Below are 17301 nucleotides of genomic sequence, written 5' to 3' on the forward strand. Positions count from 1 at the left end.
GGTACAAATATGTGGTTATGTGACTGGGTTAAAAGAAAATACCCAAATATCTCTACATCAGCAAGAGAGCTATTGATTCATTTTCCGTTGGCCAAATGTGGATAGGCACAGGAGTGGTTGTATGGTAAGTAGCTTGCTAACCAACCACATGGTTCCGGGTTCAGTCTCACTGCGTGGCATCTTGGGCAAGTGTCTTCTACTATAGCCTCGGGCCGACCAATACCTTGTGAGTGGATTTGGTAGACGGAAACTGAAAGAAGCCCGTCGTATATATGTATATATATATATATATATACATATATATATATGTGTGTGTGTGTTTGTCCCCCTAGCATTGCTTGACAACCGATGCTGGTGTGTTTATGTCCCCGTTACTTAGCAGTTCGGCAAAAGTGACCGATAGAATAAGTACTGGGCTTACAAAAGAATAAGTCCCGGGGTCGAGTTGCTCGATTAAAGGCGGTGCTCCAGCATGGCCACAGTCAAATGACTGAAACAAGTAAAAGAGTAAAAGAGAGTGCAGTTGAAAATTTACTGAAAGACAAGAGAAACCTGCTTGAAATTACAAAACATGGCAATTTACACCTAAAGTCAGCAAAATTTTCTCCTCAAATAAAAGATCTGTGCCATATGCACCAGGCACAGGGTTCTCACTAAATGGGTTGAGGTATCCATCACCTAGGTAACTGAATTACAAATCGTGTTTCTATATTAAAAATGTTCTATATTTTTTAAAAAATGTTGATGAGCACCAGATTTTCGTTATTAAAAAGTGGGGCACCGGTGAAAAAGGTTGGGAAACACTGATCTACCTATTTAGCTACCTATCAACCTATCTAACCATCTATCTATCTATTTGTTGACCAACTTACATATCCATCCTTCCTTCCCTCCCTCCCTCCCTCCCTCCCTCCATCCCTCCATCCATCCATCCATCCATCCATCCATCCATCCATCCATCCATCCATCCATCCATCTCTTATTCTACTTACATTTCTGTTGATGAATGTATCTGTCTACACTAACAATACAGACAAACATTTAAAACAAATAACTAAAAAAATAAAACTAAATAATTGTGGTACTCCAGCATGGCCTCAGCCTTTGGGCTGCTACACACAAAAAGGTAAAAGTAAAATCCACAGCTATTTGCTCAGGTTATTTCACTTTGATTTACCTTTGAACAGCTGTTGAATTTTTATAGTTTCCATTTTTCCCTTTCCTTCATTTCATTTCATTTCATTTGAGTTTGAGTCTATGCTCAGGCCAAGTCGAAGACTCCATCCACCCTCTTCTTTCTCTTTATTTCTTCTCTTTTTGCAGCGTGCAAGGTGTTTGTAAGCCATTTAAGAAACACACAAAAGCCGTTTGTCAAAATATTTTCGTCGCTATAAGACCGCGACCTGTTCACTGACAAAAATCTGTGCTGAGAACAGGTCACGGTCTTATAGCGACAAAAATATTTTGACAAATTAAACTTAAATGTTGAAGTGAATCGAACGGCTTTTGTGTGTTTCTTAAATGGCTTACAAACACCTTTCATGCTGCAATTGTTTTGATCTCAGATCAAATCACTTGCTATGCAAGTACATCTCCGGTCTTCTCTTTTTCTTTTTAATTTATCATTGTTTTCTTTCTTTTACCTTGATTTAACTGTGTTGAAATATCTAGAAGGTATAGAAATGGTTGAACATTGAAACCTGTAACAACAACTAATCTCTTATTTTTATTGTCTGTCACAATTATCCTATTATATGTTTAAAATCATGTAATGGGTTTTCCAGTCATGCATTCCTTTTCATCAACACACACTCTCTCTCTCTCTCTCTCTCTCTTTGCTTCTCAGTTCAGCTATACCACATGCCCCTGCATTTAACATATTTATATATCTCTCTACTTTCTACCTCTTTTCTCAACTAATTAACCACACAACATAATAGCCATATCTTTCTCTTACCCCTCAGCACTAACTCTCTCCCTCTCTCTCTCTCTCTCTCTCACTTTTCATTTTCCCTTGAACTAACCACTTGACAGTGTCTTAGCATAATAACTATTACTTTCTGCTTACCTCACATCTTTAACACTTCTCTCTTCTTCTCTTTCTCCCTCTTCTTCTCTTGCTCTTCACTTCTCCCTCCAGCTAATCATGTGACACTGTAATGCATTTGGCCTTAGCATATCAATATATAGATTAATGATAAGAAAATACCATGAAAATGGACAGTAGATTGACAGAATCATTAGAACATCGGTTAAAATGCCTTGCAGCATTTGTTCTGGTTCTTTGCATTCTAGGTTCAAATCAACTTTGACTTTCATCTTTCCTGGGTCTATAAAAGAAAATACCAATCAAACACTGGGAGTTTTTATTGTTCACATCTCAGGACCTTGGTGGTTACTGAGATGTGGGCCATGGTTGGACAGTTTTTACACAGAAGACTGCAAACAAATTATAACATTTGCTTACAGTTAACTCACAATGTCAAGACACGATGACCTGGACACACATACATACTCATGCTCTCTCTCACATATACATATATGTGTATATGTGTGTGTGTTTGTATGTATGTATGTATAAACAAGAGGCACATAGTTTTGATCATCTCGTGTTTATATATTTAACCCAAGGACGATTTCACCTAGCGGGTAAATGTTATTTACTTGCTAAACTAAAATCAGAAACCAATTGGTCCAGGAAACTAGATGGTAAAATGTTTTTATTTTTTCATTTTGTTCCTGTCAAATTTTATCCCTAATTTTGTGGTTATAGAACCTAGCTGTTCTTTCTAGCATGTTGAATCCCATGAGTGGATTCCTCATGTGCTTAAATGTACACTGTATTTTATGACTAATACATAGTCTTTTAGACCGAATTTTTACACGTTAGGCCACTGGAAATGAAAATTTTAATTAATTTCCATTTCCCTTTGATATGATTAAGTATTGTATGTATGTGTGTATGTATGTATGTATTCAGACTAAACGTGACAGTTTGCATAAAAGGAATAAAAAAATATCCCATCCAAAATTTAAAATATTTTTTAAAAGATAAAAAATTATCAACTAGATTATGGCTGAGAGATAACAGTGTACTCAAAGTAACCATCTTCAGATTCCATGATGGTTCCAGAACTTGGTGCAGGCTTTCCTTGCTATGTCCCTGGGAAGATCTTCAAACACCCCTTGATCTTGGCTATGAGCTTATCCTTGGTGTTGCAGGCAGAGTGTTCGGTGTCTTTGTCAACTGTGTCCAGTCCAGAGTAATTCCGTGGGATTGCAATTGGGGAAATTAAAAGGCCAGAAATTCTTCCACAATCACTTTTGACTCTTTCTGGAGGTATGGCAAGGAGCTGAATCCTGCTGCCACACATATCACCTTCCAGTAGCAAGCTTCTCCAGCCAGGATTTGATCACAGTCTCCAGCAGCTTCACGTAGCTGTCTGAATTGAGCCTAAGGCCCTGTCCATCTGTTGCTGCATTAATTCCAGCATGTGGATGCAGTAAAAATACCTGTTGTGTCCCTTCTTACTGACCATGGCCTTGTAGACTCTGTTGCTGCTGTCCATGTCACATCTTGTAATCTTTACGGTGTTCATAGAGCATTGATTAACAGTTGTGATGTCAGTGTTTTGACACCTGGCACCAATGACCTTCCCAGGATTCACATGGCTTCCATTCCTCCATCTCAACTGACTTTTGATCTTTATGCTCTTCAACATCATAGAGCAAGCTGTGCTTTATAAAAAGAGACCCTTGTTAGTATTGCAAAATGAACGACCAAGCTGGTGATTAATACCTATTTCTTTACTGCCCACAAGGGCTAAACACAGAGAGGACAAACAAGGACAGACAAAGGGATTAAGTCGATTATATCGACCCCAGTGCGTTACTGGTACTTAATTTATCAACCCCGAAAGGATGAAAGGCAAAGTCGACCTCGGCGGTATTTGAACTCAGAACGCAGCGGCAGATGAAATATCGCTAAGCATTTCGTCCAGCGCGCTAACGATTCCGCCAGGTCCGCCTGATTAATACCATTTAACAGCATTTGCAGTTTCATTTTACCAAAATTAGAATATATAAATATTGGCTTCAAATTTTGGCCAGCAATTCTGAAGGCAGTAAAATTCAATTACACCAACCTCAGGATGAAAGGCAAAGTCAATCTCAACAGTACCTCAACTCACAGACAAAATCCCGCTAATCATTTTACCTGGCATGCTAATAATTCTGCCAGCTCACTGCCTTTAGAGTATATAAATACAATACTTGGTATAAATAAATTACCAGCAATCACTTAAGGATTATATTCTATTGTAGCCACTTAACAATCAACAGATAAACTATTGCATTGCTGTCAAACAGGATCAAGTATCACACTTAAATTTGATGTTTATGATGAGAATTAATTAATGGGTGACAAAGGAAACTATAATTTATATTTAAATCTTAACTATTCGTTTGTAATTATATATAAGTGTGTAAAAGGATGTGTTTGTGTAGGCACGTATGAGTCAAATATGCATGCACACACACACGCATACACACACACAGACACACACACACACACATACAAACACAAACACGCACACACACACATACACACACACACGCGTGCGTGCACACACACACATACACACACACACACATACACACACACAGACACACACACAGACACACACACACATACAAACACACACGCACACACACACGCGTGCGTGCACACACACACACACACATAAACACACACATACACACACACATACACACACAGACACACACACACAAACAAACAACAACAACAACAATATAAGTATTGTCATGTAGTTATGGCTTACTATGGTAATCTACATCATTTCTACGAATTATTTTTCCCGTGATTTATTTGTTATATTTCAATTTCTGAACTCAGTGAATATCTCTATTGAAATCTTACAGAATCTTCCTCATTAGCAATGCATATAGTCTTATTTCAACTGTTCGTTATTCTCCACCTTTCTGTCTCTTCACTCCACATTTGCAGCCTAAATTTATATTTCTTATCATTATTACTTGGATGGTGAATTAGCAGAAGTGTTAAAGCGTAGGATAAACTGCTTTCTGGTATTTGCTCCAACTCTTTACCTTTTCTAGGTTCAAATCCTGCTGAGGTCAACTTTGCCTTTCTTCCATGCTGGTTCAAGAAAACAAAATACCAGTCATGTACTGCAGTTCAGTATAATTGACTAACCCTTCTCTTAAAGATATTGTGCTTAAATTTGAAACAATTATTAGGATTATATATTTCTTTACTACCCACAAGGGCTAAACACAGAGGGGACAAACAAGGACAGACAAAGGGATTAAGTTGATTACATCAACCCCAGTGCGTAACTGGTACTTAATTTATCGACCCCAAAAGAATGAAAGGCAAAGTCGACCTCGGCGGAATTTGAACTCAGAACGTAACGACAGACAAAATACGGCTACGCATTTCACCTGGTGTGCTAACGTTTCTGCCAGCTCGCCGCCTAATTATTAGGATTATAATTAATCATATATAATTAATAAGATGACAGATTTTATAGAATTATGGTACAGTGATAGAGTGATAGCATTACTCTTTTACTTGTTTCAGTCATTTGACTGCGGCCATGCTGGAGCATCGCCTTTAGTCGAGCAAATCAACCCCGGGACTTATTCTTTGTAAGCCCAGTACTTATTCTATCGGTCTCTTTTGCCGAACCGCTAAGTGACGGGGACGTAAACACACCAGCATCAGTTGTCAAGTAATGCTAGGGGGACAAACACACACACATACACATATATATATATACATATATACGACAGGCTTCTTTCAGTTTCCATCTACCAAATCCACTCACAAGGCATTGGTCAGCCCGGGGCTATAGCAGAAGACACTTGTCCAAGATGCCACGCAGTGGGACTGAACCCGGAACCATGTGGTTGGTTAGCAAGCTACTTACCACACAGCCACTCCTGTGCATTCTTTACATTAATTTCTTTCCTCTACATTCAAAGCATAAATTCTACCAAAGTCAACTTAGCCTTCCATTTTTCTTTGAGATCAATAAATAAAATTAACAAGGATGTAATGAAAATGAGTTAATTGCATAACTCCTCCCCATCTCAAAAAAAAAAAAAAAAATTCCAACAGAATTCAGGCCTTGAACTATGCTAGCAACAATTAAAGGGGAGTTGAATGGTAACAGAATGTTGATTAAAATGTCTTGCAGTGTTTATTCTGGATTTTTACATAGCAAGTTCAAATCCTACCAATGTCAACCTTTCACCTTTCTCGGGTCAATAAAATACAGTACCAAACAAATCCTCAATTTTTTCAAGTTCCATACAGAGAAGAGGATGGTGGGGGGGGGAGATATGCAGTCCACCTGAATTTGGTGAATTTGGTGGAAGGTAGAAGAGAATGGTGAGAATGGTTTGTATGAATAGGCTTACTCTCAGCATCGACCTGTTTGTCAAAGAACAAAGAGGTGAAAGAGGGCACTTGCTCTTGGTTGTTATGGTAATCCTACATTCACAGAGTTCCTTGATAGGACTTGAGTGAAGTGCATGGCTTAGTGGTTAGGGTATTCGGCTCATGATTGTAAGGTCAGGAGTTCGATTCCTGGCAGTGTATTGTGTCCTTGAGCAAGACACTTTATTTCATGTTGCTCCTGTCCGCTTAGCTGGCAAAAACGAGTGGTACTTGTATTTCAAAGGGCCAGCCTTATTACATTCTGTGTCATGCTGAATCTCCCTGAGAACTTCATTAAGGGCACACATGCCTATGGAGTGCATAAGATCTGGTCATCAAATCTAAGTAGAGACTTCAAACTTGAAATCTTCAAAGCCACAGTCGAACAAATTCTACTATATGGCTCAGAAACCTGGATGTTATCAAAGAAGCTTGAGAGGCGGTTGGATGGAACCTACACTCGCCTCCTTATGAGAGCTCAAAATCTCTCATGGAAGCGCCATCCAACCAAAATGCAAATATATGGGAAACTACCACCTGTGTCATCTCTTGTGAAAGGTAGGAGAGTCCAGTTTGCTGGACATTGTTGTAGAGCTGAAAAAGAGGTACTTTCTACTCTCCTCCTCTGGAAGCCATCTACTCGCAATGCCAGAGGGCGCACACTCTCCTACCCTGATGCAATCTCCAGGGATACAGGCATCCAGCAACAGGACCTCCGTAATGCCATGATGGACCGTGAAGTCTGGCATAGCATGGTAAATTCCATTGTCTCGACCACGGTCGAACACTGATGATGATGATGATGGAGTGCTCATCCACTTGTACATTAATTTCATGAGCAGGCTGTTTTGTTGATCAGATCAGCTGGAACCCTCATTGTCATAACCAGTGGTGCCAGTTGATAGGTCTTAAATGATTGTCCTCAACTATCAGCATGCCTCATTTCATACCTCTTGTATATTGTTTTACATGCTGTAAATCCTCACCATTTTTGTAAATTACCTTTGTAATGTCTTCTTATTCGTCACCTTTGAAGCAAATAAAAGAAATCACTATTAGGATTCTTATTAATTTAAGAATTCTTACATAAAATTTGATTTAAAAGTGTTATTTTAATGATTCAGTGCAAAAATTTAATTTTTTATTATTTAAGTTACATTTTCAAGAAAGTATTTCATATTTTTAAGCAATTTAAAAAAAAATACATTATTAACCTTTTAGCATTTATGTTATTTTGTCAAATGTAAAGCTTATTTATTCACCTTGTTTTGAATTACTCATGCTTTATTTTGTAACTTTGAGAATTTTATGAAGTCATTACTCTTTACTCTTTACTCTTTTACTTGTTTCAGTCATTTGACTGCGGCCATGCTGGAGCACTGCCTTTAGTCGAGCAAATCGACCCCAGGACTTATTCTTTGTAAGCCCAGTACTTATTCTATCGGTCTGTTTTGCCGAACCGCTAAGTTACGGGGACGTAAACACACCAGCATCGGTTGTCAAGCAATGCTAGGGGGACAAACACAGACACACAAACGTACATATATATATATATATATATATATACATATATACGACAGGCTTCTTTCAGTTTCCGTCTGCCAAATCCACTCACAAGGCATTGGTCGGCCCGGGGCTATAGCAGAAGACACTTGCCCAAGATGCCACACAGTGGGATTGAACCCGGAACCATGTGGTTGGTTAGCAAGCTACTTACCACACAGCCACTCCTGCGCCTGTTAATTTGTTAATTTTTAGAACGACAATGTAGGGTTGGTGTGACAGGCCAGATCTGACTATTTTGAAGATAAAGCAGGTAGAATAATTTGGCCAGATATAACCAGTTTAATTGCTAAAGGGTTTAATGACCCCTACTGCTACTCTGCTCCAGTTCCTCTTTCTGATACATTTTGGTCTTTTATTTTTCATTATGTTCAGATTAATTTTCAGTCCCGTGAGAGAAGTGTGACTTTGTAATGGCAGTGACATGTGAGTTGAGTGATGTACATTGCAGGGTACTGAAGGGAAATTAACTGAGCGGAATCTACTAGATGTTCGGCGCTACGTTAGAAGAAAAGCTGAAAGTGTGTGTGTTTGAAGTGTCAAGCACATGAAACACATTGACTGATGTATAAAGTGAGGATCACCGTGCCTATTGTAGATGGTACATTCTAGATTAAGAAGTTTTTAGGTTGACTGTGATCAAACAAACTTATGATCAAAAATAGACACTCTAGCCATGATCATGTTATCTTTTAATGGTGTGTCTAGGACTGCATCAGTTAATGTTTCCTTTCATTATTCATGATATGTTTTGAGGGAGATTTGGCTGTCATTTCTAGCAGGTTAGATGACTATGCAGAGGCTCCCTTGTTGTCTCATAGCTGAAGAAGTAGTATGATGAGAGATAAAAATGAGATAGATCAAAGGACGCTTTGGATGGAGTTCTTAAGCCAAACCAATGCTCACTAAGCTTCACGGATGACATAGTAATGCAGAATATAGTCAGGTTTTTATTGTGAACCTAATACATCTAATCCAATTTAGAAAAACCCAGCATCTATGGTAGATTATAACAGGTACTTGAGCTGCAAGAAAAAGCAGCAAGCAAATTTTCCTCAAATCATATCGTACAGTCTTACAAAAGAGAAGCACACCCACACATTGGATACCCAATGTTTGAAAAGAACCAGATAGGATGGAACACCTTTGCTGAACATGGGCTAAACAGCCCATAGAAAATGGATATTAACCCTTTAGTGTTCAGGTTATTCTATCAAACATAATGTCTATTGATTCCCATTGATTTGAATTAATCATGCATTATCTCATATCTTCAAGATCTTGATGGTGTACTTACTTAATGTAGAATAACATTGTAGGGTAGGTGTGAGAGCCTGGATCTGGTCAGTTTGAACATAAAACAGATTATGGCCGGTTTAAATACTAAAGGTTTAAACAATGGTAGTGATGCCGATGCCAACGGCAACAGCAGTGACATGGCAATGTTGATGATATCTCTATTTATTTTAAGGCAGTGAGCTGGCAGAACCATTAAGACACTGGGGAAAAGGCTTAGCAGAATTTCCTCCATCTGCACATTCTGAGATCAGATTCTGCCAAGGTTGACTTTGCCTTTCATCCTTCTGGGGTCAATAAAATAAGTGCCAATTGAACACCGGGGGGTTGATGTAATCAACTTTCTCCCTTCCTCGAAATTTCTGGTCCAGTGCCAAAATCTGAATTCAATATCCCTATTCATTTCTCATCATTTATCTCTTCTCTCCCTAGGGTGAGTTACTCGTTAGGATCTGGCAGTGATATGGCAACATTTTACCAGCGTGCTGGTGTCCCAAGCATGGACTTTTTTTATACATATGATTCAGTAAGTATACTGTCAGTTTCTTTTTTTCTTTTATTGTATTTGTTTGTTAAAGGAAGAGTAGAACCCATAGACTCTTTTTCTTGTCAGCTTGTCACCTAAACATGAGAACTGGCATGATGGCTGAATAAATAATAATCTTATAGGAATAATCTTATAGGAATAATAATCTTATATAGAATGGTTGTATACTGTCAATCTAACACAAACGTGACAGTAGGGGGTTACAAGAACGTGACAGTAGGGGGTACACCCCCCTACTGTCACGTTCTTGTTAGATTGACAGTATACAACCATTCTATCGCCCCACCACCGTACATGTCTCTACGAGAGATTTAGAAATTTAGTATTTCTAATCTTATATATAATCTTATAGAACTGGCATGATGGCTGAATAAATAATAATCTTATAGGAATGTAAGTTCATTAGATATTGGGGAACAAGCTTCTGCGTTAATGCTTTTAAGACCAACAGCAGTTTGAACATAGGAAATAGTCTTCAAGTAGTGATCAAAAGGAAGTCACTGACTACTTGGCTTACCCAGTGACAAATATTCAATTTCTTCAAGTTCCATAAAGAGTGAAGATGGAGTGGGGTCTGCTGTCTGCCCATAAATTTGGTGGAAGGTGAATGAGAATAACCAAACACACAACTCTGTAGAAATGGAGTAATTGTCTGATTTCTAGCTGACATTTTTAAAGATATACCACTATACAGGCTTCAGTATCTTTGGTAGGGTGTATGTCTCCTCAGGTTTCCTTATTAAAAGAAAAGAGATATCTTTGTTTATATGTATACAACATGACTGAATGGTTAAGATGTTCACTTAGTAATCGCAAGGTATTGGAAATATGTGGCAACCTGTTGAACAGATTATAATCTCTAGTTTAACTATGAACCTTTGTTGCATTGTGTTACATTGATTCCACCAGAGAATTACATTAAGTACATATGTCTGTGGAATGGTCAGTCAATGACATGTTATTCAGTGAGAAGAGAGGTTAGTTTCTGAAAACTTATCAAAAATCATCAAAACAATTTTGATGTGTATAAATCAATTCCACTATTCTACCTAACTTCTGTATCAGGATTCTGGTAATTTTTAATTCATTATGTAGTAATTAGAGAAAATTTTCTTCATATTGTGCATTGAAGACAAGACACGTCAACTGAGGTATTTCCCTCAAAGATATTGGCTAAAAAGGTGGCGAGCCGGCTGAAACGTTAGCACGCATGGCGAAATGCATAGCCGTATTTCGTCTGCCGTTACGTTCTGAGTTCAAATTCCACCGAGGTCGACTTTACCTTTCATCCTTCCGGGGTCAATAAATCAAGTACCAGTTACGCACTGGGGTCGATGTAATCGGCTTAATCCATTTGTCTGTCCTTGTTTGTCCCCTCTGTGTTTAGCCCCTTGTAGGTAGTAAAGAAATAGATGTTGGCTAAAACTGGCAAATGCAGGTACAGGAATTGAACCTTTTGACTTAGACTATACTCTACTGCATCACATTGCTAACCACTTCACTTGACTAATATTTGTTTCACAAAATAGTTCACTACAAAAACTGGAATTATTGTCTATTGTGTAGGCAAGCTGGCAGAATCATGAGCAAGCTGGGCGAAATTCTTAGCAGTATATTGTCCACCTTTATGTTCTGAGTTTCAATTCCACCAACACTGACTTTTCCTTTCATCCTTTTGGGGTTGTTAGATAGGTACCACTTATGCCCTGGGGTTAGTGTAACTTACTTAACTACTCCTGGGTAAAAGTATAAAAGAAATTTGCACCCATATCAAGAAATTTGCAAAGCCATATGAGTTGGCTCATCAAACCAGTATGATCTCTAGCTCAAATTCACAGCCTCCACATGAGACTTTGGTCAGTGGAGGGAGCATACTGAGGCCTTCATCCTGCAGTGGGCTGACCACAGGCAATCCAATCAATCTAATATATTCTAATATAAAACAAGCTACAAGTAAACAAGGCATAATTTAAAAATTATTGTAATTAAAAATTTAGATAGTTTACTTCAGTCGTTTTCTCAATTTTTGATGCCTACCCATCATGTACAGATATACTGATTCCCTTATCACTTACCTAGTAAGATCTTATGCTCCACTAAAGAAGCCTAATAAGACAGGAACATGTCTGGAACTGTCATCCATACTTACAAAACCGAGATAAAAATATTTGTCATTTAGTTTATGTTTTATTTTCTGTTCTGTATAAGTATTAATTAATTAGATTATTTTTCTCTTGCTACATTCAAGTATGATGACTAAAACTTCACTGTTATTTTTCAGCTAGATGTTATCACCAGGTAACTTCCCCTGGTCATAAACATCAACCTATTTGTTCAGAACTATGGGTGTGAATGAGTTATATGTTTTGTGCGTGTGTGGAGGAATTACAACCATGTTACGTGGTCTGCTACCACCACAGCTCCTTTATAGGATCCAGTTAGCTCAAGACATCATCAGGAGGAACCACGTCCGGTTTCGGCCCCTACTCTTCTACCGTTTTGACGTGGTGAGCCCCCTCCCCTTTCGGAGGTGTCTTCAGCTCTGGTGTTGGGTGCGTGTCTTCTTTCTTCTGTTCCCTGGCCTCTTCGATGTATCGTCAGCGAGTGTCAGTCAGTGACTGACTGACTTGTCAATTTTTCCCTTTAAATACCTGCTGCTAGGCTCCAGCAGGCAGCCCCAGCAAGTTGGCACGTGACACTGTCTCACCTTAACTGACTGGTGAAGGCACGTAGTTTTAGCCCGCGCATTCTCTAAACAACCGTCACCTGTCAGTCAGCGAAGCTGATTCAGTGTCAGCTTGTCTCACCTAATGATGTTATTTCCTGCCGGCATGTTATGACTTTCAAGTCATTTTTGGTCTTACCGCTTCAGCCATATATAGAAGCTGGCTTTTTCGACCGCCTCCTCTACTCTCCTTATTAGTTTTCGCAGCTCGGAGCTAGAAAAAAACAAATCTTCTTTTGAAAAGCGTTATCATTTTCCTTTCAATGAAGCCTCTAGTCCCCACTGCCAGGTGATAATATTCGACATTCCATCCCTGTGTATTTTATAGTGCGACTGTCTTTTAGCGGTCAGTCTCTCTGATTACACGTGTCAGGTTCTTTGCAATCTTAGCGCTTGACTGTCTTCCTGTCCATCCATCCAACCACCCAGCCAAGTATTAGGTCTGCTTCCTACTAATCTACAGATCTGTTTTCATGTAGCATTCTTTTCTCCTCTCAGTTCTTGTTGAGAGGAGCCACTATGTTTTTTTTCTTATTCTGGAAGTTGGGGGTCATCTAACCCATACTTTCACCAAATTTTACCTGACAATATCGTTGCATGTTTCACTGAGATTTTGCTTTCTCTGCCATCTCATTCATTTGGACTCTATTTATTCTCCTTCCAGGAAAAATGGAAAACATTGTCTTACCCTTCGTACCACACTGCCTATGACACATTTTATTATTACACTAAATTCGTAGACCCCAGCTTCAATTATACACTTGCTATCTCACAGTTGTGGTCAATACTAGCCTGGTAAGTGAACCTTCTTATTGATCTGTTTATTTCATATGTAAAACAAAAAACAGTTTTTAAAAATAAATAAGCGCAGGAGTGGCTGTGTGGTAAGTAGCTTGCTAACCAACCACATGGTTCCAGGTTCAGTCCCACTGCGTGGCATCTTGGGCAAGTGTCTTCTGCTATAGCCCCAGGCCGACCAATGCCTTGTGAGTGGATTTGGTAGATGGAAACTGAAAGAAGCCTGTCCCATATATGTATATATATATATATATATATATGTACGTTTGTGTGTCTGTGTTTGTCCCCCTAGCATTGCTTGACAACCGATGCTGGTGTGTGTTTACGTCCCCGTCACTTAGCAGTTCGGCAAAAGAGACCGATAGAATAAGTACTGGGCTTACAAAGAATAAGTCCCGGGGTCGATTTGCTCGACTAAAGGCGGTGCTCCAGCATGGCCGCAGTCGAATGACTGAAACAAGTAAAAGAGTAAGCTGATGTGTTTGTGTAATTATGAAACAACTTCACAACTTCTGGTTTCATTTCATTGAAGAGCAGGTATGGAAAATGTCTTCAACTACATCCTTAGGTTGGGCAATATTTTGTAAGTGGAATTTGATAAAGAGAAACTATGAAGAAGCCCTTTCCATCCATATATATGTACAGAGGGGGTGCTGAAAAGTTCCTGGTTTTGGGTAAAAAAAAATACAGGAGGATCAATCACGATTTTATTCAGCACATCCTCTTCACAGATTCACACACTTATGGCAGCGGTCATTTAATTTTTCTAAGCCCTGTAAAAGAACTTGGAAGGTTGGTTCTCCAACCAAGCCTTTTGCAAATCCTTAATGCCAGGAACTTTTGCAGACCCCATTGTACGTACATACATACATACATACATACATATATATATATAGTTAATCCAAACAAGAAAAGCACAAAAAAACACAACAACATGAGGACGTGGAACAAATATAGTATTATTGGATGCTCAGGAAAGAAGGAGGGTTTAACGTTTCGAGCGGAGCTCTTCGTCGGAAATATAGGAGAAGGAAAGATCCAGGGAAGGGAAGACATAGGGAAAAAAATCGCCAACGGTACACATGAGTCACATTTTGATATATATATATATTATTAGAAGAAATAGCTAAGATGTTTGATTGCTATTTCTTAACTTCGATCTTTGCTGAACCCTAATTATAAAGTATTACTTAAGCTTACCATGAAATGGTCTTTCATGCCGAATTCTACTTGGTGAAATTACTGATTACTTTTTAATTGATTAATTTTACCCTTTGTTATTATATATATATATATATGTGTGTGTGTGTGTGTGTGTAATGTATGTGTGTGTGTGTGTGTCTGTAAGTGTGTCCACTAAACCATAGATTCTACTACATAAGGTGCACAAGGGATCATGCTGAATATCACACTGGTAGACAGGGACACCTCCATGACCACGCTTGTGGTTACTTTTGAGTAACAAACACAATCACATTTGGCCACATGAAAGGGACATTGGCATTGTTGGTCCCAGCGTGGTCAGGCTGCTGCTGCTGCTGCTGCTACTGCTGCTGCTGCTGCTGCTGGAGAGTTGACCTGGAATTGGTGCGGAATAACTTGTTTAAGCCCTTCTCAGTTTTTGGAGCCCTCTGAGATGACATTGGCGAAAAAGGAGACCAAATGTAAGGAGTTTCTTTGAGTGAAACGGATTTAGGAAATTGTCTTACCTGGTCACACGTCAACATCCATCATGTATATTTGTAAGACATTTTATTTTTGTTGTCACATTTTATGACGCATAGAGCGGCAGTTTGACAGAGATGGATCAAATCCATAGTGGATTTGATGTGGTCTTTTACAAGTCTTAAAGGTGGTGCTTCAGTATAGCAACACACCAGTGACTGAAACCAGTAAAAAAGTAATGTGGTTAGATTGTCCGAAAGAGAAAAACATATTTCCTCATGCCAGGGAGGAACAAAGGGATCTTGACTTCATATACTCTTTTACTCTTTTACTTGTTTCAGTCATGTGGCTGTGGCCATGCTGGAGCACCGCCTTTAGTCGATCAAATCGACCCCAGGACTTATTCTTTGTAAAGCCTAGTACTTATTTTATCGGTCACTTTTTTGCCGAACTGCTAAGTTATGGGGACGTAAACACACCAGCATTGGTTGTCAAGCGATGTTGGGGGGACAAACACACAGACACAAACACGCACATATATATATATATATATACATATTTATATATACATATATACGACGGACTTCTTTCAGTTTCCATCTACCAAATCCACTCACAAGGCTTTGGTCGGCCCGAGGCTATAGTAGAAGACACTTACCCAAGGTGCCACGCAGTGGGACTGAACCCGGAACCATGTGGTTCGTAAGCAAGCTACTTACCACACAGCCACTCCTATGCCTATATAACATTTTCCTCTCCAACATTTCTCCTTGTTTCAAATTTTTTCCAATACAAATTTGTTTTTAGTTTTTACTTAACATTTTCTCTGTAAAAGCTATTGTTAACCATTACTTTATCAATTTTTATAATAACCAATATTCTATATGTAGATATGGTGATAGAACTCAATTGTAGCGTGGAAGGTGTTTGTAAGCCATTTAAGAAACACACAAAAGCCGTTCGATTCACTTCAACATTTAAGTTTAATTTGTCAAAATATTTTCGTCGCTAAAATCCGCGACCTGTTCACTTACAAAAATCCGTGCTGCATCGCTTTCTCAGATGCAGCATGGAGTTTTGTCAGTGAACAGGTCGCGGTCTTAAAGCGACGAAAATATTTTGACAAATTAAACTTAAATGTTGAAGTGAATCGAATGGCATTTGTATGTTTCTTAAATGGCTTATAAACACCTTCCACGCTGCAATTGTTTTCGTTTCAGCACACGATCTCAGATCATATCACTTGCTATGCGAGTACATCTCCGGTGATAGAACTGATGTCTCATAAACTGAAAGTTATAATCCAGTGTTTCCCAACTTATTTCCTCCCAGGCCCCACCATAACTTTCCAGAAAAATGTATGCACCACTGTGGCTGGAGAAACAACTTCATTTTTAATATTTTAACACACTTATTTGATACAAAAGAATCTACCAGTAATTCTTTTATTAAGTACTGAGTACAAAAGAGTACATTATAGATCAAGGAAAAAAATAGGGAATCTCTTTAATGCGAACCTTGTGCCTGGTGACTACGGCAGATTTCCTTGATTTGAGGGGACAATTTTGTTCGCTTCAACCATAAATCAGCACATTTTGTAATTTTAAGTCTGCTTCTTTTGGCTCGAACCAAATCATCAACAGCTCTAAAGCCACATCATCATCATCATCATCATCATCGTTTAACGTCCGTTTTCCATGCTGGCATGGGTTGGACGGTTCGACCGGGGATCTGGGAAGCCAGAAGGCTGCACCAGGCTCCAGTCTGATCTGGCAGTGTTTCTACAGCTGGATGCCCTTCCTAACGCCAACCACTCCGTGAGCGTAGTGGGTGCTACGTGCCACCGACACAGGTGCCAGACGAGGCTGGCAACGGCCACAGTCGGATCTATGTATTTTAAGTGCCACCGGCATGGGAGCCAGTCGAGGCGACACTGGCATCGGCCACAATTCGGATGGTGCTTAAGACTTGGGGGAACGAATGAAAAACTCCTTTGCTGAAATGTCAGTGTTAGGTAGGGTATCTCCTTTCAACTTCATCACATAATCACTGTTTCGTACCTTTCATTTTGAACAATGTATTCACTGATTCATCATGTAATTTTTTTCGTGGAACTGTATTGAAAGTTCAGGGATGTCTATTAGCAGGGATTGAGTCAACCAACAGACTGGGAAAAAAAGATATTCACAATTTCATTAAACAAAAAAAAAATAGAAGAAAATGTTG

At 39.0% G+C, this 17301-nt stretch overlaps 1 protein-coding gene across 10 annotated transcripts in view; it reads left to right on the plus strand.

The window, feature by feature from the left end:
• Positions 1 to 17301, plus strand: part of LOC115219722 (N-acetylated-alpha-linked acidic dipeptidase 2) — a 785126-nt gene that overhangs the window by 751933 nt on the left and 15892 nt on the right. For all 10 annotated transcript variants that reach the window (XM_036509422.1, XM_036509419.1, XM_036509418.1 and 7 more), the window contains 2 exons: positions 9773 to 9866; positions 13277 to 13407. In XM_036509422.1, coding sequence (XP_036365315.1) covers positions 9773 to 9866; positions 13277 to 13407 — 225 coding nt within the window. The remainder of the gene's footprint in view (positions 1 to 9772; positions 9867 to 13276; positions 13408 to 17301) is intronic.

This window comes from Octopus sinensis, linkage group LG15 (assembly GCF_006345805.1).
Source record: "Octopus sinensis linkage group LG15, ASM634580v1, whole genome shotgun sequence".
In the NCBI taxonomy this organism is placed as follows: domain Eukaryota; kingdom Metazoa; phylum Mollusca; class Cephalopoda; order Octopoda; family Octopodidae; genus Octopus; species Octopus sinensis.